General features: G+C 37.0%; 2 protein-coding genes across 5 annotated transcripts in view; both read right to left on the bottom strand.

Moving 5' to 3' along the window:
- Positions 1–12825, bottom strand: part of LOC306847363 (Na(+)/H(+) exchange regulatory cofactor NHE-RF2) — a 46169-nt gene extending 33344 nt beyond the window's left edge. Inside the window, exons 1-3 of the mRNA XM_079381273.1 lie at positions 12315–12825; positions 11833–12068; positions 8112–8354 (exon numbers count right to left, since the gene is read on the bottom strand). Of these exons, the coding sequence (XP_079237399.1) occupies positions 8112–8354; positions 11833–12039 (450 nt within the window). The 5' untranslated portion in view covers positions 12040–12068; positions 12315–12825. The remainder of the gene's footprint in view (positions 1–8111; positions 8355–11832; positions 12069–12314) is intronic.
- A 2875-nt stretch (positions 12826–15700) lies between these two features.
- sun1b (Sad1 and UNC84 domain containing 1b) overlaps positions 15701–25066 on the bottom strand; it is a 50065-nt gene continuing 40699 nt past the window's right edge. For all 4 annotated transcript variants that reach the window (XM_079379947.1, XM_079379945.1, XM_079379946.1 and 1 more), the window contains 10 exons: positions 24764–25024; positions 23914–24006; positions 23231–23274; positions 22994–23138; positions 22635–22901; positions 18100–18184; positions 17900–18015; positions 17579–17746; positions 17340–17432; positions 15701–16466 (listed from right to left, as the gene is read on the bottom strand). In XM_079379947.1, coding sequence (XP_079236073.1) covers positions 16350–16466; positions 17340–17432; positions 17579–17746; positions 17900–18015; positions 18100–18184; positions 22635–22901; positions 22994–23138; positions 23231–23274; positions 23914–24006; positions 24764–25024 — 1389 coding nt within the window. In that variant the 3' untranslated portion in view covers positions 15701–16349. The remainder of the gene's footprint in view (positions 16467–17339; positions 17433–17578; positions 17747–17899; positions 18016–18099; positions 18185–22634; positions 22902–22993; positions 23139–23230; positions 23275–23913; positions 24007–24763; positions 25025–25066) is intronic.

The raw sequence follows: 25066 nt of genomic DNA, 5'->3' as shown, positions 1-25066 counted from the left end.
CATGTTTGATCAGTTTAAGCGTTTCTATCTTTTTTACTCCGATACAGCGGTAGCTGGATCACATGCCATCAGTTCTATTACTTCTGTGATGCATAAGTGGAGTTTATGCACGAGGGCGCCCTCTGGATTCCAGTATGAATAAAACAGACATTACATTGCATGTACACTCACATGAGTTGAATTAATGTGAACAGATAGCATGGAAATGCATAGGTTTATCAGTTACTGTTAAAATCAATTTCCCTATGGAGAAAATGAATGGAGCTCATGTCTTCTTTAGAAAATGTGGAAATGTAGTAAAGATCCCGCACAGTCATTGTGCTGAAGTGTTGTGTAACAGGTCCAGGCTGTTGTCTTGCATATGACAGTGATTTAAACACTTGAACAGTGTTTAAGGGTCACAAATCAAAGCCAGACAATCCCAGCGCCAATTAAGGATGGGAACGAGGCTGTTTCTAAGTATTCCACTGCTTGTTCAGTTTGCTGTTTTATGAACATTCGGTAGATTGTGAAATCCCCGGACATCTTGAGAACAGCTTCAGATGATCATGTAATTCCTCCATATGAGTAACAGCTGGAGAAAGGGCTACTCTGGAAAAAAAAAGGGGCAAATAACAGCCCTAAAATCGTCAAATATTTATGAGGCGCTGTGGAAGATCCATACAGTGGATCTGCTAGATTAGTGACTGGATCAGTATTCACAATGCTTTCTTCTGCATGTAACTTTTCCAAGAGCTCCCTGAAGGAAAAACTGAAAGGGAAAGGAAAGATGTAAGGAGTCCAAATGCCTTCTCGGATTGCTGAATCTGACAATGAGTATGAAGAAAATTTACCTACATTTCACTGCTGGTTATACTCTGTATAATTGTGTATGTGACAAATAAAACTCTTGAAAATGTTAAAAGGCCAACAAAAATAAGCAAGCACTTACTCTGGTGGGGAATTAAATATATATTTCAGAACAGTATTCTTACAAAAAACCTCCTACGTTTATTTCTGAATTTTTATTCTAAAATAAAAAGATAAAACTATAAGCAATAACTAAGCAAACAACCAAATAAAATTAAACAATAAACATATATATATATATATAAAACAACAAATAAATAAAACAACAAATAAATAAAACACAAATAAACTAATAAATGCTTGATTTTTGCTAAGTTTTCCAGATTAGTGCCATCTAATTTCTGAAGTGCATACTTAATGTTTTGTTCATTTGAATGATATCCATGTGCAGAACGTTATAATATAAATTTTTATTTGTTTTAATTACTTTTTTATTAATTATATCTGTGAAACATTCCATGCTTGTTACATTTGGATTCTTATTACAAAGTCTATATGTGTTTCTGTCAGTTTCTTCTTTCTCATTTCACTCTGTGTGGACCAGCAGTCAGTGTGATTCACACAAACCCTCTTCAAATGCTGTGAGTTTAAGGTTTCTACCCCTTTCTAGGACCCCTTTCTTTATGGCTCAGGACTCTCATATCACCTCAAACACACACATGACTCCTCTGCTTCCAAAGACAGCCTCTATTTCCTGCCTGAAGGGTTTTATAATGTCTTCGCGCTTCCTAACGTGCTTCTATTAAATACTAACTGTCCTGAAGATACTGCTTGAGGTCATGTGACAACGGGGTTAGTTGTCACATGTAGAAGTGGAAACCAGAAACATGAAAAGAGTATTTAAAGGGGTCATCGGATGCAAAATCCACTTTACAAGTTGTTTGAACATAAACGTGTGTTGGAAGTGTGTGTACACATCCGTCCTATAATGATAAAAATCCACCCAATGTTTTTTTTTAAATCCCTGTTTTAAAATCCCCTTACTCAAATCAGGCTGTACTGAGGCTCCTGTCAGAATGACGTAGTTCTGCACAGACCGCTCCCACGAGAGTTTATTGACATTAAGACAGTCTTACCTTAGACCCGCCCTGAGTGAGCTGAGAGCTGTCCGCCTCCGGTGCAGGGGAAGACAAGATGTCTCCGATTAAGCGATTGAGGTGCTTTGTTGTTGGATGTAATAATGAATATAGCAGTCTTCAGTTACTCCCAACATCTGAGTCGCTGAAGACACAGAGGATTAACGTTACTTTCGTTTTGAAGGGAATGGACCGATCCCCGATCTACATAAATGCATCTATGTTCGCCCGAATCATTTGTGATCCACCTTTATCTGCAGAAGAAGTGAGTATAAGGGTTTCTATGAATCTTTGCAAATCACCTTTCCTAATAATGTGCTAGTTAGCCAGTTTCGCGGCTGAAGTTTAGTAGGCTCCATAGATATATATACCTAGATGCCTCATTATGGACTGTTTCTATGGGCCGCGATACATAAGCCTAACCAGCATTTAAAGCAACATGGACTAGATCAGCGTGCTGAAAACAGAGTTGATTTTGACAGGGTAAATAAGGTGTTTTTTTACACTACCATTGAGAAATTTTAACCAAAGCTTGTTATAGACTTTCCATTAAGACCCTAAAGAATCATATCAACTTGCGTAAAATGGGCATCCGATGACCTCTTTAAGACAAGGTATTTTTTGTAAATTGTTGGTGGCCTCATTTTTGTTGGGGCAAGTCGTCACATGTGTCTGATTGTAATTTCTGTTATAGTGTGACAATATGCCCCACTATTAAGGCATAGTATATGCAGCTAACTGCAAATATACTTACTTACTTACTTTTACTTTTGTCATTTAGCAGACGCTTTTGTCCAAAGCGACTTACAAATAAGAAAAAGTAACTAAAACTAAAAAGTTACAACTCTATAAATACTATCTACCCACATATTTAAGAAAATAAAGAAATTAAATCAAATTAACACATGCATATAACAACAACATTTCAATAATAAACATATCAATGAAAAAATTAAATAAAAAGCTACTACTATCCCTTGCCGGTGTCCCTGCCCGGTGGAGTCGCACGGTAGAGTCGATGGTCTTTACACTCTTTGGTCTTCACACTAAGAGGGCTTCACACGACGACTGCCGCGACCGCTGCCGCGGTATAATAACCTTTATTATACCAATCTAACAAATGATCGTTTCAATTCAGCTGGACCCACTTTCCTGTTTATCAACTACAAATGGCCAAGCAAGTGCACACACTGAAAAGATACGCGATACAGTACGAGACCAAACGCGATTTCAGCAACTCTCATCCTAGTAAACAAAATAAGCGTTTCCTAGCAACGGCAAATGCGCTAAACACTGAGACAAGTAAATACACTTACGAGCTGATTTTAAACTTCCGCTGATAGACTGCTTCTCTTAAAGACCACTTCATTACACTGCCTTCTGCTGGCGCTTGAACCCACTTTCCTGTTTATCAACTACAAATGGCCAAGCAAGTGCACACACTGACAAGATACACGATACAGTACGAGACCTATATAATATATAATATATAAATATAAGTTGAAAACATGCCAATCAGCCCGAATTGTACAATAATGTCAATAAGAATTCATTTTTAAAAATTTAATAAAAATAGTTTTATATAGCAAGGATGCATTAAACTGATCAAAAGTGACAGTTAAGACATTTATAATGTTACAAAAGATTTCTTTTTCAAATAAATACTGTTCGATTAACCTTTCTATTCAGCAAACAATCTTGAAAAGCAAATGCATCACAGTTTCCACAAAAATAATAAGCAGGACAACTGTTTTCAACATTGATAATCATAAGAAATGTATCTTGAGCAGCAATTCCATATATTAGAGGGATTTCTGAAGGATCATGTGACTGGAGTAACGATGATGAAAATTCAGCTTTGACCACAGGAATAAATTACATTTTAAAATATATCTAAATAGAAAATAGTTGTTTTAAATTGTAATAATATAATAATAATAACAATATTACTGTTATACTGTATTATTGATCAAACAAATACAGACTGATGGAGCGTAAGAGACTTCTTTCAAAAACATTAAAAATGATACCAACACCAAACTTTTAAATGATCATGTAGGTGATGCACAAAAATTAAAATAGTATATGATAAATGAAGAGATGAAGAGCCTCAAAACTGACCCCAGATCCGAATCATTTATGACTCAAGAGTTTCACAAGACAAACAGGGCAACTATTCAAAAACCTGTTGTATCCAAGATCAACACACAAAGACGGATAATTTGTGTTAGCGGCACCAAACCTGGAACCCTGAGCAATGTTCTGATGGGAGTATGGTTTCATGAGTCATCACTTTCCTACAGTCTAGTACCGACGTCTGGAGAAAGTCAATGGATGGTTTCAATACAAGCAACTGTTAAACACTGAGGGGAATCATCAAGTCCAATGATAGGTCTGTATGGGCAAAAATATCAGCCAATATGAGGCCACTGTACAGGAAGACGTCCCACATACACATGGTTTAACACAATTAGAGTGGTTCTGGAACATTAGAATATGGCTTTTCCCAATCCCCAAATCCAAAAACTATTATTACTGGACATTTTGGAGAAGAACATTTCCATGTCCTTTGAATAAGGAGGTTCTTCTTAAAACTGGAAAATATCCCTCTACACGGTTCAGTTAAATAGTCAAACTTTGAGATGATCAGAATGTATATTATGAAAACAAATGTTGGAATTAGAACCAAAACAGTCTGTACAGCTTGATGAGAACATGTTAAAGTTCCATACGGAAGTTTCATTCTTCAGTTCTGTTCTTAGAATAACACAGAATCCTAAGCATTGATTTGAAGGACCTAAACATTAAGAACTTTTTAATATTAAGAACTTGTTAATATCCAACGCACCATAAAGCAGCACCCATATGAGTGATTTAAATGCCATGAAGAACATCTTCAGGTCATACATCACTCCAAAATCAAAAGAAAAGGTAGGATTTTGGGGTGAAATGAGACAATTTTACTACATCCTACTTTCATCATCCAAGGTTTCTTTTCGCATTTTATTCGACTTGGGTCAGATTGCCAAAAATGAATCTAAATCTATGAGTAAAGTCAAGTGCTTCACCAGCGAAGGCTCAGATTTGCAGACGTTGTCCCGTTTAGCTCTGCTCTGTTCATCTTCTGATGGATATCAGAAATGGTCTCTCCATTTTAACCTTTTGGGCTGCTGCGATGTTAACAGTTTTAATGTCACGTCTTTCCCACTCCACTTCATCTTGTTGAAACAGCAGTGAGTTATGCAAACCCATATGGAAGTGGGCTTTAAGTGGGAACAGATGCTGGATGTATGCATTAGGCTCAAAAAAGACAAATATCATTTTTAAGATCTTATACAAATATTGCATTAACAGACTCATGATGGAATTTTTTGCAATGTAATATCTCCAAACATGATCTGCACTTGCTTACAGATGTTAAAAATCACACTCTTAATGGCTAAACAAACCCCTGACCCTTAGTATTATACACTTCAGCAATTAACCTGTCCAGAAATGTTTGTGTTACAGACATAATTAATCCCTCAAACCATGCGTCTTGTTGAGGAGAGATGTGCTAGCACTTCTATATGTCATCAGACTAAGCCTGGAAAAACAACACAATGGGTCAAAAACTGACTCTGAGACTTAGTGTGGGCACTTTTGACTTGAAAAAATAAACATCCACTTAGCAACCACCCAGAACACCCTAAGAACAATCCACAACAGAACATCCTAACAACCATTCATAGCAACCACATACGGCAGCAATGTGCTAAAATCTGAGAATGTAAATGTGTTATTAATGCAAACCAAAAACTAATTCACTTCAAGTAAAATTAGTATGATATAAGCTGAAATGATATGTATTGTGAAAAGCGTTATACAAAATAAACTTTAATTGAAATGAACATATGGTGCTGATTTTTCAGGAATAAAAATTGAAAACAATAGTGGAATAAATGCTGAAGAAATTCCTGGACAGGATCTTTTATCCTTTCAAAATGCCAAAATGCAGAGATTCATTTTCTTGAATGAGTAAACCATGGGAAACACGCTAATGTACTGGGGACGCTCATTTACTACAAAACAAATACAGCGTCACATCTTGGACACCAACCAACCATGACAACAAGCCAACAAGATCATATCGGAGTTACTCACTTAACTCATTATTGTTTTAAACTCAAATTAACCCATTAATCCATAATAACTGCAGCATATATGATGACCACACATACAAACTAACCGATAACCCCTACATAAACAGTCTGTGAGGATCTGTGAGAACTAGATATAACTCTGATGATATCACTCAAGCCAGCTGTCCTGGAACATCCAGATGTTCAATATATTCCATGATGCAGAGACATTCATTTATAGATTAGTTGAGGGAGAAGGGCCAACAAATTGGGTTAATTGAAAGGTTCTGCACTCTTACAACAAAGGTTCCAAAAGTGATGTAATAGAAGAACCATTTTGAATTCCCCAAAGTGAACAGTTCTTAAAGGGATAGCTGACCCAAAAATGAAAATTTATTGTTAATTTACTCACCCTCAGGCCATCCAAGAAGTAGTTTTTTTTTCTTCAATAGAGCATTAAAAAGATTTTTAGCTGAACCCACCATGGTCTTTGGTGATTCATAAAATGCAAGTCAGCAGCTACACGCTTTTGAGAATAAAAAATATCAAGGAACTTAAAATTAATACCCATGGTCTTATGAAGCGAAATAATTAGTTTAGTAACAAATTAGTTTGTGCAAGAAAATTTAACATTATTTTCAACATTATTACCTGTAATCTAGAGCCTTTCGGACAATTCATTTCTGGTTCAAATAACTGATTCACCAGTAGGCTTGCTGCGATAGACGGTGTTGGCGGTGATACCGGTGTTAAGCCGCAACACCGGTTACTTCACTTGCCCACCGCGGCACCGTCCCTCACCGTAATTTTGATTTTTTTTATAGTAATAAAAATCATTTAGTTCAGTTAGAGAACAGACACTACAATTAAAACTGAACACGGCTGCTCAATGCAACACAGAGCGAATGACAGTCGCGCATCACAGATCAGATTTCACTGAACACGTGAGGAGAGTGAGCCGAGGTGACTGACAGAAGAGTGAGGTGAGACAGACAAGACGATGGCAGAAGAATTTCAAAACGAAATGTAAAAGTGCCTGTTTAAAAAATTATTTAAGCCTGTTGACCTGCCATTTATCTAAGGTGATATTGGAAGGTTTTTTTAACATTCGTTTCTCATTTATTTGGTTCCACAGTATTTGCTAGTTTTTATTTTATTTAAACTGTGATTTTTCCCCCAAGTGAAAGTAAAATGCGCACGGTGCTTTTACAAGCAAAAAAACACAGTGGGGAAAAAAAAGTGGGAAAACACAAACAAACTAAAAACAAACAACTGTTTGATGCCGAATTGCCGCAAATTCGAGGAAAAGAGGGAAAACTCAAACGACCCCACCACCACCACGGTAATAGCGGTATTACCGGTGTTGTCACACGTTGATTAACCGGTGGGAAAATTTCCTCACCGTCACAACCCTATTCACCAGTTTGTTTACATAATCACGCAATGATGCAACATATACGCAACTATTAAAGCTGCCAATAAGGATATGAAAAGTGGTGTGTGTTCGAGCCGCAAACTGTTTCAGACGGTTTGGTCCGATTTGGTGAACTGCTTCATCCAGTTCACTACAAAGAACCGGCTCAAAAGAACGATTCGTTTACGAACTGGACATCAATCTGGACTGTTTGCCTGAGACTCGGGATTACAGGGAATAATATTCAGTTTCTTGCACAGACCGACTGTTTCACTTTATAAGACAATCATTAGCAACAGGAATTAATTTTTTGCTGCTTGATATGCATTTTTACTCCCAAAACTGGCAGCTGCTGACTTGCATTTTATTAATCACCAAGCACCTGTTTCAGCTAAAAAATCTTCTTTACTGTTCTACTCGAGACAAAAAGTTATCTACATCTTGGATGACCTGACGGTGAGTAAATTAACAGCAAATTTTAATTTTTGAGTAAACTTTCACTTTAAAAGAACCAAGAGAGAAGAACATTTGCATCATCTGAAGGATCTTTCACTACAAGGTTTTACTGATGTTAAAGATTCTTCATGGAACAACAGAAGCCCCTAAAAACATTATTTTAAGAGCATTGACAGATAGTGAATGGATCCATACCTTTTTAGGAGCTCGTGTCGGAGGTTTCCTAATGGGTTTGGAGATCTCAGGTCGTTTGGACACCGAGCCATTGCCCTGTTTACTGGTGGATGGTGAAGGTGAAGGGGTCATAGCTGCAGGGCTCATCCGGATGGCCATTTCCTCCGTGCAGGTGAGACGCAGGCTGCGAAAGTACTCGTCAGTCTCTCGGTCAACCACCAGCAGTCTGGTCTCATGTTCCACGGCTTTGATCCGCTGCACCACCTGAGTGTAAGAGAAAGCAAAACTATAGGATGAGCTGTAAGAGATGTGCTTTCCACTACACTGCATACTACAACATGACTTCAACATATGCATCACATCAGGCGCGCAGATGGCACTAGGGACGGGAGGGACATGACCCCCCCAGATTCATAGTGACGCGATCCGTCCCCCTCACTGTCTCTACGAAAGCCAACATCAGTATACGGAGGATTAATCAAGGTTTCCGCTATGGATATTAGCCTAAGTAGTGGCGGCCAGGCCACATGCACTAAGCCATTTTTGAAAAACGCTTTTGACCGCAGTGTCTGACCGAGTCCGTGTAACCAATCAGCAGTAAGGGGGCGTGTCTTGTACTGATAGAGAGAAGAGAGCGCTCTATTTGAGTGCACAGGAGTCAGGACGTATATTAGCAGATCGACTATAGATAGAGAGAGATGGCAGATAAAAAAAAGAGGAAAATATCATAGAAACAAAACATTAAAAAGAAGGGTTACGATCAGGCAAGAGGTAGGACCCGTGTAAATATAGATCGGAGCAGCTTTCCAGCGGTGGACAGAAACTCAAGGAGTAGGAAGGGCTCGAATTGGACACCGAGGTTGTGTTGTTTCTTTTTGATAGGTGAGTAACGTTGATTTTGCTTTGTCTCACACAACTTATCCTTGTTGGCTTTTGCTTGAATATGCTTTTGTGTCATCTTTGCTTGTTTCTGCGATTGTCGTTGCCATGGTTGTGTATGTAGGCTAGGCCTTCATGTGGATGCTGAGATTTTTTTTAGTTTCACTTTTGATTCGCAATCGCACATACTCGATATGTTTATACTATGGAGCAGCAGTCCTAAGCCAGTACTATGAAGCTAGATTCACACTTGCCCCCCCCGACAACTGGAGTGCTGACAGCTTGGTCCCCCCCAGTTAAAAAATCCCATCTGCGCCCCTGCATCACGTTAGTATGTCTGAGCAGAAAGACAGATATGGCCACAAGGTCTCCTGCTGTAATGCTGTAAAGCCTCCAGCTGCTGTCACAGCTTCAACACTCTATTAGTGTCAGTGCAATTAAAGATATGCATGGAATTTCATTGTGTATTCACAAGAACATTTTCCACTTAAGTCAGAGTTTCACCACAAGTTTCTGTGGAAGCTTGTTTCCACTATGGAATAAACATTTTTTTTTGTCTGAATTTCAAGATATAGATTTGCAATTGTGAGAAAAAAGTAATAATTGCAAGATAAAAAGTCGCAATGACCTTTTTTCTTTTTGAAACAAGAAAAAGGAATGGAGATGAAAAAAGAAGAAAAGTTTGAAATGTGAGATGTAAAGTTAGAATTCTGAGATGTAAACTTGAAATTGCAAGAAAATTCTGAATACTGACTTTTCATCTCACAAATCTGATTTTTTTTCTAAAAAAAAAAAAAAAAGTCAATTACCATTTTTTTAATTCTGTGGTGGTAAAGGGCTTCCTTGGCTTAGGGTTCTTATATGCAATACTCTTTTTTTCCATGTGAAGTTGTTTCCAATGCCAAAACCTTCATAACTCAAACAAACGAATATCAGATGTTTCAAAGACACCCACTGCGGTTGGACACACTGACACATTTGAATATCTGTTTTATACAATTAGAATAACAGTAGTCATTGCAACTATGAAGTAACACAAATAGCAAAACACAAATGAAAACTTTATATATGAGCTTCTCTGTCTAGATCCCAACTATGCTCAATCTAGTCATTAATCAAACAACTTTACTAGGTACAGCCTGAGATTCTTTTAAACACTGCTGAGGGAGTTTTTATTGAGGCTGTTTCTTTCCCCTTCGGTATTGACTTTTGCATGAAATTTTACTTTTATACAGATATCTGTACATAGTAACAGTTTATATTTTTAATCAAAACTAATTTCAAGCATTACACATACGCTAGATCAAAACGTTTGTGATGCAAAGCTGAATTGTCAGCATCATTGCTCCAGTCTTCAGAGTCACATGATCTTTCTGAAATCATTCTAATATACTGATTTGCTGATCAAGAAACATTTCTGATCATTATCAATGCTGAAGACCATTGTGCTGCTAAACATTTTTGTGGAAACTGTGATATATATTTTCCTGGACACTATAATGAATAGAAAGTTCCAAAGAACAGCATTTATTTAAATACAAATCTTTTGTAACATTATGTTTTTTCTGTCACTTTTGATCAATTTAATGCATCCTTGCTAAATAAAACTATTAATTAGCTACTTCTTTTTCGGAGTGTCCATTTACACTAGGTGCAAATAGCCCGCCTTGTTGGCAGAGGCTATTTACACTAACTCCGCCCACCAAAGTGTGATTGGGATAGTCAACACTGAAAAATGACACTCACTCAACAGTTTCAGTGGTGTATATGGTAAGGCATGTGCATTTTGAATGCGATCAACGAGTTCGAACCCACCTTTTGCCAAACTTTTTTTTCACCCTTTTCAAATCTCATATCACATCAGAAAGACATTTATTTTCAATAAAAATGTAGGAGATAATCAAAAAGTTGAAAATAAAGTATTGGGTAGGGTTAGGGTAGGGAGGGCTTTATTGTCTCAGTAAGGTGGCATCCATTTAATAATCTGAATTAAAATTATTATTTACACTCAGTACGTTATTATTGCGTACTGTTTTATAATGTACTAAAATACTGAGGTGCAGATAATTGCCACTATTTGCAATAAGTAGTATAAATAGCAGAAAATCTTGCTAATTGTAAATAGCCGCTGCCTTTTTTTAACTCTTACTTACCCCAAACTTTTGAACGTTATAGTATAATTAATTAGCTATACCCCTGTTCCACAGACAAGGCTTAAACCTAGTCCCAGACTAAAATATAAGTCTGAGCTGTTTCAACTGAAAAAAAAAAAACTTGCTCTGATTGATCTTAAAATATATCATTACCTTTGCTTTGTCTCAAGATGGACACCAGTAATGATTTTTTTCTAAGGCAAGTTTATAAAAATCACTTAAATATCCTAATTAAACTATGACCTATAATCCTGGTTTAGTCTAAGACCAGTCTGTGAAACCAGGCCAAATATATCATGCTTAATTACCTTTAATTAGAGCATTTTTACACACTGGTGTGTTAGTAGGCTACTAGCTTAAACTCAAATAAAGGTTCCAAAAGGGGGTTTTCACAGTGATGCCATAGAACCCGTTTTGGTTCCCCAAAGAACCTTTCAGTGAACAGTTCTTAAAAGAACCATTTTTTTATTTTTTATTTTTCTTTTGTGAAGAACATTTTAATAATCCAAATAACCTATTTCCACTGTAAAGAACCTTTCGTGGAATGAAAAGGTTCCATTGGAACCACTGGTGCCAATAAAGAAGCTTTATTTTTAAGAGTGTAGGCTACTAAAAAAATCGCATAGTAATATAAACGCGGATCACAGCCAGTGTAAGGTGAGCTCTTGTGAGGGTGGAGTATGTGAGATCAGCACAGGTGTGTGATGTACCTGATGGTGTGTCTCTCTCTCCACGTTCTCGCCGTTCACCTCCACCACACGGTCACCCGCGCGCAGTCCCGACGCCTCCGCTGGGGACGCGCGCTCCACTTTCCGTATGTATTGTCCGGTTTTTCCTTTCTCTCCGTGCAGATGAAACCCGTAGCCGCTCTCTCCTTTCTTCATCACACACAACCGTGGCTTCAGATCGCTCGCCATTGTATTCCGCTTTCGCCTTCACATCCAAACTTGCAATAAAATCCAAGCGTTATTTTGTTTTTTCGAAAACTTAATGCAAAGGTTTACAAACAAGCATCGTTAGCCTATGGGTTATTGCACAGTCCGCGGTGTTTTGCAAAAAATATGCATGCAAGAATCCGGCTCAGTGCATTAGTTATAATAGACAAAAACCAAAAGAATCGAGTCCGAATCGATTATATGCTTCTGCAAGAAAAATGCAAAAGTGGAGCCGGCGAAGCAGACTGTGTAACTACCTGTGGATGTTCACAGACGCATCCAAATCTCCTCCATGAGACATTCTGCCCACGGAGAGAGGAACGCAACTGGTGCCGCTGTCCACTGCCAAAATGCGTGGCGCGGAGTAAGGCCCGCCCATCAACCGCTTCACCAGAGACGCGCCTCATAAATATAGGTTTCTAAACAACGACTTTGACCGAGAAAAGCGGACACTAACTTTTAATATGTATAAAAATAGTCTGAATAATACAGTTATTGAATTCAAAGGTATTTTCGGCATTTGAAAGTCTTCTGAATTACTAAATGTAAGGTAAAATCATTTTAAATGCGTCTTTCGCGACGCTTTAAATGGGTATTTCGCGGTACGAGCTAAGTTATCTTACAAATTATATCCATATAACGTTTAAAGCAAGACAGGAAACCTTTAAGAACCCTTGTGATACATTAAAAATAATCGAAAACTACATACAATGTAGCAGCGCGAAGGCGGCATTTGTTATGGTTTCAACTTCAGCCGAACTCCTTTCTGTTCGTTGTTTATTTGGCGGTGCTTAAATGTTAAATATTAAAAATATTAACTAGGTTTTTTTTTGGTAACACTACACATCCCTAATGAAAAAACAATAGATACCATCAGAAAATGTGTATTTTGCTGGTTATAATAGGAATCGTAGGCTATTGGTTTTAATGGAGACTGTTGTCTTTATGGTAATTGATCTCCTTCTATTGGTGGCTTGTTAAAACCAATACATCCTAATGGAATATGTCCCAAAACACACTACAAATCAAAACAAAACAAGACAATTTTAAAATGTTGTAGTGGTTAAAGTTGATGGTTTGAAAGCATTGTAATGGTATTTGTAGTGGAAACCATTGGATTTTTTTTGTTTTTTTTCAGCAGGGATATTAAGCTACATGTACTTACTATTATATAACAATAAATTATGCATAATTACATGCAAGTAACCCTAAAACAAACCCTAATCCTAACCATATAGTAGCCTACATGTAGTTAATTAATATTAATCAGTACTTAAACGCATTTTGCACTGTAACAAGGACACCTTAAACAGTGTAACCTTTTTTTAAAATAAATACATGTAATAAATAATTTAGAGGGGGTTGAAACCTATAATTGGCATCCTGCAAATCAATAACAGTCCAGTAAACGCATCTCGACAACAAGCAATATAAGTTGACTTCAGCACGTGAATGAACGGGGAGGAAAGACCAGAAGAGAGAGAAAGTATTTGGCGCTTATAGCACAGTCCCATGCGCAACTTCGCATAAAATATCAATAAATAATGTGAATTTGAGAACACTTCAGGTCACAACACAACCCACATATAGGGCAACCACGCACATTGCGGGCTGATGGTGCTGCACTCTAGCGGCGGAGAGAAGAACTAGCGAGGAGAAAGTCACATGACTGCCACTACTGCTGCATTTCATCCCAATCACTATTAATAAAACGGTCTAATGTCCCATAGAAATATCTAAAGAAATGCCTAATATTTCGAAATATAATTATAAATATCTAGTGTGTGTACATTTTATATTAACCATTTCATTATTTGCTAAAGTTCTAGTGATTTCATAGTGTTGTCATTAATTATTGATTAGCCATTGATAGTAATTACTATGTTCATTAAATGAAAACTGAAAACACTGTAGTTACTTGAAATAAAAAAAATCATCTGAAAAAATAAAACTTTTTTTTAGTGAGGCTTTATAAAAAAAAGTGTCTATCCTAGACTTTTCTGTTGGTTCCCCCAATTATCTTTTAAGGGTATTAGATGTCAAACATTTGTTACATAACCAAATTGCTTTACAAATGCATACAGTATGTATTTTTAATAAACTGATTTTGTGATAATGCTTCTTATAAACTCTTGGAGCCACAGAACTGAGATGCAGAACACGAACTGCAATTCATATGAGAGCAATATGCAAAAGGTGCAGAGCAAAATGATGGCCATCACTGGCCACTTACACGTGTTAAGACTGCTGGCAATTAGGAAGAACGATTAACACTCAAACATGTCTAGGTCATGTGATTTTAGCAGATTGTGACTGATCTGAAATTCAACCATACTGCAATATCACTAGGGTTATACAGAAACTGCTGTAAAAAGCTTGCATAAAGTATAAAATGATCTACAACTGACAATGAATCATTCAGAATACTCACCCGCATGTTTTTCCAGACTTAAGGGTACTTTAAAAATATTAAAAAAAATATATATATTTTTTTTTTAGGTGAACTCATTTTAACCACTCAACTTTTAAACCATCCATAAAATTAATTAAATAAACAACAATACAAATACCATCAAAATTAAAATTATTTACTGGTACAATTCATAGTACTGTAGCCATTTCATAGCAACAAAAAAAAAACAAACAAAACTAAATATAAACAGACCAATATGCACTGAAAAGCATTTTACAAAAACACTGCACAAAGTCCTCTCTTAGCTAAATTTCCATAAAATAAATAATCATGAACAAATCAATTTTACAAACGACTCTTTTAGGTCAACAGTATTGACGACGCAGTTCAATAAACGAACCCCTGACTTTTTAAACATATCCAACGAATCACATAGGACTTGTGCAACTTACATTTCCTTTATACAGACATAACAGTGCATTGTCTACTTCAACTAAAATGCTTAAAAACACAAAAAAAAGGAAAAAGATGACAGGGTGCACCTCTTTATGTAAAATAAACACTGATATAAGTCGAATAAAAAGGTCTATTACAATAAGTTACACTCCTGCAGCGAATGGTTACTGTGATATGACTACAAGTTTTATGTCCAGTTTTGTTCAGATGTACAGGTATTAGTCCACATGCTCACATACAGTCCATAAACATCCATTCCTTTCTCTGGAGAAACCATCTGAGGTCAAACCAGTGTCTCCCGCAATTTATGGCTGTTATGAGTTTATTTCTTAAATGTAAAAAAACAAACAAAAAAAACCTAACAAAAAACAAATCCCCTTTAAACAAACAAACAAACAAAAACAAAAAAGCATGAAATGAAGTGCCTGTTGGGTGAAAGCTTGCCTGGGTCATATTCCACCCTATAATAATAATAATTATTATTAATATTAATATTAATATATATATATATATATATATATATATATATATATATATATATATATATATATATATATATATATATATATATATATATATATATTATTAAAGTATTTCCACTCTCATTAATATTGCAACATTTCTGTAAAATATTTTTTAAATGCATTACAATAAAAAAATAAATTCAAATAAGTACAATTTAAAAAGTAGTAGAACAAATGCAATCATAATGTTAAAAAAAAAAAAAAAAAAAAAAAAAAAAAAAAAGTTAAATACTTTTTTTTTTTTTTTTTTACAACAATGAGAAAGCTCATCTTAATGAGACATGTTTGAGGAAAAATGCTTATTTTTGAAGAAAATAATGTCACAATATGTCCTAAAGTAGGATTAATTTAGTAAATGATTTGGGGTAAAACGTGACCCAGACATATTCTCATCAGGTTTTGTGAGATTAACTGGTTTAGTGGTTGTAAAGGTTTTTATAAACTACCAGATACTCCCTCTGATAGCAGATGGCCACGTCAAAGCGGCAGTGACCAGTGGACGAGGCTGAAGTCCAGATTCCTGAACTTCACTCCTCTCTGTACATTCAGAAAACAAAGGAAAAAACAACAATGTACACAGAATGAGACAAGCGTGTTCTGTCTGAAGGCACAGATACCTCTACGGGTGAGAGCGTATGGGGCAGGAGCGTAACAGGGCCCAGGCGCAAGGGCATGAATCAGTGCAAGAACAGGGACTTGGGAAGGAAGTGAGTGGGAATCCTTAGCTTAAACGCATGGCTCTTTCCCGCTGTGCTCCTTGTAACTCGTTTCGGCCATCATTCATATTAAAAAGTCTTGAAAATGTGTCTAGCAAGCCCAGTTTTGTCCGTGCAGCGTCAAAGTCCAAGCATTTCCTGTATGTACATAAAGGGTTATATAGTAGTGTACAGTGGGCCTGATTACAGAGCGTGAGGTTTGCCGTGAACTCTGAAGCGATACAGGCAGGTGTATTCGGGATGACCCCAGTTCGACAGCACTCGCATCTCAATGATCTGAAAGGCCTTGTCGTTCTTCTCCTGGGAAGAAAAGCAAAGTGAAACGTGGTCAGGACTTCATTGTAGCTCTATTCCAAAAGCTAGTGGGCAGCATATTAACTAACACTAAATTAAATGACTGGTGTGGAACAAAGAGCATGGAAGACTCAATTCAACATTTATTCCAACATAGTCTGACAGCAGCATATTGCTAAGCTAATAACACTTGATTATATTACTAGCTTTTTGCAATGCATGCTGGGATAGCTTTCCCTGAAATTGCTGAATTTGGCCCAAAATAAAAAGGCACTTTGCATACTGAACTATTTTTCTTCTGTTGCTGCCTACCTTTTGAGAAATCTGTTTTATTTCTTCCAAAATGTAGTTTTTTTTTATTTGTTTAATTAAATGTTACTAACCAATAAGGATTTAACAATTTAATCTACTAAAATGAACAATAATAGTGCCTTATGAAATTGTATTTATTTTCTTGATTCTGAGTTTTATAAGTTAATACAAATTTATTATCAAAAACAATACTGATAAAATGAATGCATAATATTAAAACAATGTAATCAATCTTTTAAAAAGTAAACCAAATGAACAATTTCTTTCATTTTTTGGCAAAGAAAGTGCTGCACAACAGAGGTTTATCATTTAAATGATCACATGGGTGAAAAATAGAGTGAAATTCCTTTAATACTACAGATGATTCAGACATTATTTTTATAGTTTTTTTTTTACTATAAAGTACATTCTACTGTAAAATAGCAATATATAGTATTTCTTTCATAGTTTCTTATTCATCAGAATTTGTCCGAATGCTGTAACATCCCATGTTACACAGTAAACTATTTTAATGACTGTTTTCTGCAATTCTGCTCATTTCGCATATTCCATATGTACATATTTTACCGTAACTGGGAAGATCTGGAGTGATTCTCCATCTTCTTGATAGGTGTAGTCACCCAGCAGTTTCCCTTCCTCCTGGTATTCATCATCCAATCCCTGTGGATACAGACAGCAAGACTTACACGTTGCACAACCTGGGATTATACACTACCACTTAACAAAAATTCATTGGGTTAAGCATAAATAGCCATAAATATATGCAAGTACACACTCATAAATCAGACACAAGTGTGTATTCTTACATAGACAGAGAATCGGCGTGGTGCGCTGCTGATGTTTCCAGAAGGAGAGAGGCTTTTGGGAATATGCTCCAGGCAGAAGGAGGTAGGGATCACGCTTAAAGAGAGCCTGATCACCAGATAACCTTGGGAGCCTTTAAACGCCCAGCAGTTTCCTGGGTACATGTCCGGCTGTAAGGCAGACAGAAATTCACATCATACATCTTGTGTCTCTTGCATGTTAGGACAAGATGTTTTTTAGTTGAAAATCACCTACATGCATTCAATATCAAGACTCTATCCACCATATGTATGATGCACAGCTAGTGTAGTTCAAGGTTTTACCTGGATGACGACCCGAGGTGACTGTGAGAAGTACCACAGCGGGATTCCAAACAGGCTCATCAGTGCCGTTTTAGTCTCATACGTCTCAGAACAGCGTGTGCTGAGGATACTGCCACCTGCACACACACAGTCTCATGTAAAAACCTCTTTAAAGGGTTAGTGAGGTTTATACGGGCTGTGTGTTTTGTAGACACGCTTACCTCCAGACTCCAGAGTGTAGTCCACCTGTCCGGTACGATCCTCAGAGTACAGCTTCAGCGCACGCTGGACGATCAGCTGGACTTGCTGAGAAATTGAAGGGAAACACGGCCGTTAACAGAGAAAAAAAAATCCTCATACGGCCCATTAAACGCATTTTAATTTGATTGTTCTTTCCTCTTCACGGAATTTACTCACAGTTTCATAAGATCATGTCATTAATATTATAACAGACAGACTGCTTGTCATTTGATGTGTAATGAACTTGACATTTTAATTAAGACATGATATTAGCGAGTCCATTTTAAAAGAGCAAGACGTATACACTTCCCTTTTAAGTTTGGGGTCAGTAAGACTTATATATAAAAAAAAAAAAAAAAAGAAACTTCAAGGCAGCATTTATTTGATCAAAAATACAGTAAGACTGAATATTGTGAAATTTTACTACAATTTTAAAAATATCTATTTTCCATTTTAATATATACTAAGATATAATTTATTCCTGTGGTCAAAGCTGAATTTTCTGCATCATTACTCCAGTCTTCAGTGTCACGTGATCCTTCAGAAATCATAATATGAATTTGCTGCTCAAGAAACATTTATTATAATTATCATCAAGGTAAAAAAAAAAAAAAAAAAAAAAAAAAACATTTTGGTGCTTAATATTTTTGTGGAAACGGTGATACATTTTTACTGTGATACTGTCTTTGATGAATAGAAAGTTAATCTTTTGTAACGTTATAAATAGGGATGCACGATATTGGATTTTTGTTGATATCCGATATGCCGATAACTCATTTTGGCTGATACCGATATAATTCCTTTTGTTTGGAAACTCAAATTCAAGTCTCTCTCCTGTGCAGAAATTAAGCTAAATATTTTTTATTTTGGTTAGTTTTTAACTTATTTGTTAGAATTAAATAAAAAAAATAATGAAGTTTTTTTTTACAGTACATTTAGCTTTGAAAATAACTATAAATAAAATATATATCAGTCGCTGCATTTTTTTCCCCAGGAGGATGCAGTGTTGACCCTAACATTTTATTTTAAGATTTAGCATTTGTAGATGGTCTAAAGCAAAAGAGTTGTAAAAAACATGGATTGCTTTGACCTGCAGTTACAAATACATAATGTCTTGATATTTTAAACATTAAATACTGATATTTGAAATTTTAAAATGAACAGATCCTTTGAATGTGAAATTAAAATCACCAGTAGGTGGCAGCAAGTCACTAGAGCCCTGCACGGGCCTCAAATTTAGGCCCTAGCCTGGCCCTGGCCCGAGACGCTCAGGCCCTAGCCTGGCCCACGTCCGACAGCTTATCAGAATTACCGGCCCGAGTCCGACCCGAGCCCGTCTTTTTTCCCCTCTTCTCCTAAAACAGTTTATACTACTGTTTCGGCTATTAAAATAGTTCAGTTTAGTGTGTAATGGCAAAATTATTATATTTCGTTTTGTTTTTTTATTAAGTTAATTTAGAAAAACGTTTGGAGCATTTTTGTTCGTTAAATAGCCTATAAGTTTTTGTTTTTTAAAGGTCCCATGGCATGAAAATGTCACTTTATGAGGTTTTTTAACATTAATATGAGTTCCCCTAGCCTGACTATGGTCCCCCAGTGGCTAGAAATGGCGATGAGTGTAAACCGAGCCCTGGGTATCCTGCTTCGCCTTTGAGAAAATGAAAGCTCAGATGGCCCGATCTGGAATCTTCCCTTTATGTCGTCATACGGGGAAAGGTTACCTCCCCTTTCTCTGCTTTGCCCGCCCATGAGAAAATGAGCTACGACCGTGCGAGGCGAGCGAGAGACGTCATGGCTTGCAAACGAGCGAAGCACTGTTTTGCGTCTGAGTAATAAACTGCACATATTAACAGACAAATTATGTTCATATTTAAAAGTCCAAACAGTCAGTAAGCGACAAGTGCTTGGAAACGCTGTTTTGTAAATGATTTATTGATGAGTCTGCTGCTTTAAGGCGAACTGAAAGTGTTGCTTCTCTGCTGCTCGCTGCTCAGAACAGACGCCGAGAGAGGCGACACTTCTCCGGGAGAGAGACCTCGCGCTCGCGGGGCAGTACTGGAGACATCTTCCAACTGAATAAGGTTTTTTTGTTTAGTTTTTTTTAAAGTCGCTAGGTTTGTTAGTATGTACCCGTTATGGGAAAAAAGCTGCCAAAGGGTCTGAAAGTTACTAAATATTGTTCTAAAGTCGTGCTCGTGTGTGTGAGACGCGGGAGCTGATGGCAGCGGGCGGTGGATATTGTTGCGGTCCGCCCAGGTAAAGTCTATGTGTGGGAAACACTGACCGTATCCAGACACAATATTTTAAAATAACCATTCGGAGACGTCCTGCTGTAGCCGCTGAGTTGCAACTTCTTCATCCGGTGCTTCTCCATCCGGATCAGATTCTGGGTCAAACTGAAAAGCTTGAAGGACTGCGTGTCTACGAGCCATTGCCATACATCCACTGTCAACATTAGCGCATGGTACCGTGGCCGCAAGCCACACCCACCCTCCACCTTGCCCCGCCTCTCTCCTCATCACTAGCATTTAAAGCTACAGACACGGAAATGGCACGTCCTAAGGAAAGCTCATTTTGAGACTGGCTTGTAGTGGCTGAAATTCTGCACCAAGGCTGAATTTCGGGAAAAAGACTTCAGATACAGTACTAGGGACCACTTAGGCCTATATAAAAGCATCCAAAAATCAGCATGTCATGGGACCTTTAAAGTAACGACCAAGCGGCATGAGCTGATCATAGCCTATGTTTGATCAATTTAGCCTTCTCATATCATCACGACTTGCCTAAAATAAAATCTATAGATATACTAAAACAGTTCAAGTATATAACAATGTTTAAACGTTAAACCTGCGCTATAATAATAATGTGCGCTAGCCTATATCTGAGTTTGAGCGGAGAGTGGAAGCTAAAGCGAGCTCTGCAGGACATGGAGGCACCAGAGCAAACACTTGGATTGTTTTCAGTGGAAACCAATTAAAATAGCCTACGCCGTCATTTATTTTTTTGATAAAAGGTAAGAGTAATACATCATTCGGACCTGTAAAGGGTCTACTTGTATTTGTGTGCACTCACAATACCAACAAAAGGTAGTTCTTTTATAAAACAAAGAAAACAAACATGATGCGCTTTCTGCGTCTTGAACAGGAACGCTTCACAAAAATGAACCGAAGCTGAGCGAATACATGCCTCACAGACATGATAAATATATCTATAGAAAGCTTTAAATTATTACTTAACGAAATAAAAATCGAAAACAAAGACTCTTTTATTACAATCTTAATCATAATCAATAAAGATGCATTTCTCTCTAAAGGCGCGTCTAATGAGGAGACGGCGAGTCAGGATCAGTAACTTCATCCTTGCTACACAGACTCAGAAAACATTAGTTTATTAGTAAATAATTCAAATATCTCCTTACTATTTCCCGCAGACACATTCATGGTTATGTTTGCTGGGGTTTTGCAGCAAGCTTTAGCCTATTGCGTGCATTTGAACGCAGAACTATTCCGCTGCGCTGAAGTCACTTGAGCACCTGCTGCTGCGGGACACTAAACACCATCGAGCTGCTCTCAGTCGCGGCACAGTCTCGTGTTGTTTCCAACAGCGCAGCAATTTTTTAATCACTAATCGATAGACGTCTACAATATAAAATAAGGAGAATCCCAAAACAGGCCCGAGGCCCAGCCTGCGTCTGAACTATGACGTGGAAATTGGCCCGAAGCCCGGCCCTAGAGGCGTAAAAAAGTCGGGGCCCGTCGGCCCGGGCCGAAATGCAGGGCTCTACACGTCACTGTTAAGTGAGTTATTGCGAATGAACCGAATCATTTAAACAGTTGATTCATTCAGGAACTAAACGTCGTCATTTTGCTCAGAGATGCAAAAAACAGTGCTGTGGCTGGTTGGAATTATTTTTTGTTGGTGAAATGGAGCAAAAACAGGCAATATGGTGTCTAAATAGTAAGTGTCTTAATATTAACTTATTGTTTATTAAACTGTTGTATAAAATCTATCATAATCATGCTTATATTTGAACAAAAAACGGCACTCTTTGTGTGATTGTAACTAATATACATACACACACATTTTCTGCCCCATATCTTGAATTTTGTGATCATGTTTAATGCATTTTAATAGACTGAATCATGCATGCAGTGAAAGAACACTCTAAATGCACACGCGCTCTAGTCTAGACTTCATGTAAAGAATGCGTGCTCTGTAAAAGTGTTTTGTTTGATTTTTGCAAAATACTTGATAATGCCAAATTGCACATCGTTAAAACAACAATTATGATATTATTTTATGAAATGTAATATGATGAGATATATATATATATATATATATAGCACACACCCCTAGTCCGATAATATCGTTCATCCCTAAGTCTTTATCACTTTTGATCAATTTAATGTATCCTTGCTGAATAAAAATATTCATTTGTAAAAAAAACAAAAAAAAAACACTTATTGACCCCAAACTTTTGAACACTAGTGTTTAGTAAAACGACAGTTATCATCACCTCCTCTGACATCCCAGCAGCCCCGGCGGTGTGGGCGACGGTCTGAGTAACAGTTTCAGCTGAGAACTGCTGCTGTTTGCTCTCCTGCAGCTGCAGGGACAGATTTCCCAGAATGCTGCGCTCCAGGGTCATGAGGGTCGCTGTGAGGTCAGAGGAGCGCGTGTACCGAGATGCCAGCCAGGGCAGCAGCGGCTCGGGAATCTCCGCTTCATCTCTGTCACGACCGTACAACAGAGTGTACAACTGCTCCTTCACCTGCGCTGACACCTGGAGAAGATATTTGATTTTATATATATATATATATAAAACGTGAAAAAATCCAGATAAATGTATTATGTGCCATAAAACAAATTACATACGGTTTCATGTATGGTGTCAAGTCGTTCACATTTGCCTTTACATCCCATCACTCCTTGCAGGTCTCCTCTGATGCGGCCCAGCTCTGCTTCCAACCTCTGAACCTCAGAGAGCAAAGCATCATGCTTCTCCTGAGAGACTCCAACACTGCAGCGGGAAACACAGAAAGCAAAAATTAATACTGAGACAGGAGGAGCCCAAAACAACTACTTCAGCTGGTGATTCATTAGCATGTCTACCTGACAGGAGCCTGTACTGGAGCCTGCTGTGTTAGATGGATTTCCTTTGATTGAGAAGAAAGTTGAAACAGAATTAGAGGAAGTAAAATCAATAGTTTTTTTGTTACAGGTGCTAGAATGAAAATAATTGTAGTAATTTAAATGTTTAGAAATAGAAAGAAAAAAAAAATACTTCTAATCAGACAACGATGCATTATGTTGATGAAGTGACAGTAAAAACAGTAATAAAAAGGTTTCTTGAGCAGCAAATAAGTATATTAGATTGATTTCTGGAGAATCATGTGACACTGAAGACTGAAGTAATGATGCTGAAAATTCAGCTTTGCATAACAGGAATAAATTGCATTTGAAAATATATTCAAATAGAAAGCAGTTATTTTAATTTGTAATAATATTCAACAATATTACTGCTTTTACTGTATTTTTACTTATCAAATAAATGCAGCCTTGGTGCGCATGAGACAAATTTTACTGACACCAAACTTTTGAACAGTAGTGTATGGCATTTTAAATATTTTCTATTATCTGTTGCAATTTCATAGTATTTCGTAAGAGAATTTAAAGTTTAATCATCTGTACTGATGAACATTGGCATAGCAACAAATAATTTCTGAGTCTGACGATATGGGAGAACAATCAGTTATTTCAACAAGACCTGAAAGTCTCAAGAGTGGTGTTTATACCTCAGTTCTAAAGTTCAGGTTCTTCAGCAGGAGCTCCAGCTCGGCTAGCCGAGCTTCAAGACTCGTCTGATGCTGCACACGCTGCTCCTCAGTCTGTAGTACATTGTGAGAGTAAAAAAACATTGATAACTAGATAAAATACTGTAGTTTAACATTTGATCGAGGAGCAAGACATTTCCTTGGGAAATATCTTTTAAAAACATTAATGAAATTTCTGGATAAAATCATTGCCTAGTAACATTAAAAACAGGACTTTAAAACATGCTTCCATATTATTTTGTTTACTTTATATCCATGGCAAAAATACAATTACGCTTCTTATACAACAGCATTATAACTACAAAATCTTTAATTTTGTTGCGTGATAGAAACTGAAATTCCCAAGGATAAAAAAATAAAAAATAAATCTAACAATAACATTTCTGAATAAAATTCATGGATAATAACATTAAATATGATGGTCCCATAAAATATGCGTCAACATTTATTCTGATTTACTTCAGTATTTATTTTAAAAGCCATATCAGCTTCAAAGACAAGTCATCAAAATATATAATTGATGAAAAAAATTAAAAAATAAATAAAATTTCCCTTCTCAAACAAAATTATAACAACAACTATATAACATTTCAGTTTAATATTTGTATTTTTTATGCATTTTTAAGGAAAAACATCTAATAATGAAATTTTAGAAGAAATTGTTGAATAGTAACATTAAAAGCAGGGCAGTCCCATAAAATATTTACTTTTTGGTGATCACTTTGGAAGTGAAAATAACCAAAGATCAGAACAACCTAAAAGAAAATACAAAACTTAATGGGTAAAGCATAAGACGAACCCTCATTCTGACCTCTGCCCTGCTGACCACTACTCTCTCCATCTCTCCCTTGAGCGCGGTGAACTTGGGCTCCAGGAGTTGAGAGACCCACAGGCTGAGACTCTCTCTGTCTGTCTGTGTGTTTATCTGATCCTGAAGTGTCTGAACCAAACCCACGGCCTCCTCATGCTGCAGTTTAGCCTTCAGCTCCCCCTGCTGGATGCTTTCCCACAGCGCTGCCACACGCTGCTCCAGCTGAGCCAAACGCTCGCTGCTAATGGACTCTGACGCAGCCTGAAAGAATTCAGATCAGAATTTGATTAAAATTCATGTATT

Source organism: Barbus barbus (assembly GCF_936440315.1).
Source record: "Barbus barbus genome assembly, chromosome: 3".
NCBI classification, from domain to species: Eukaryota; Metazoa; Chordata; class Actinopteri; order Cypriniformes; family Cyprinidae; genus Barbus; species Barbus barbus.
The sequence above is the reverse complement of the archived record's forward strand: the minus strand, read 5'-3'. Positions and strand labels throughout refer to the sequence as shown.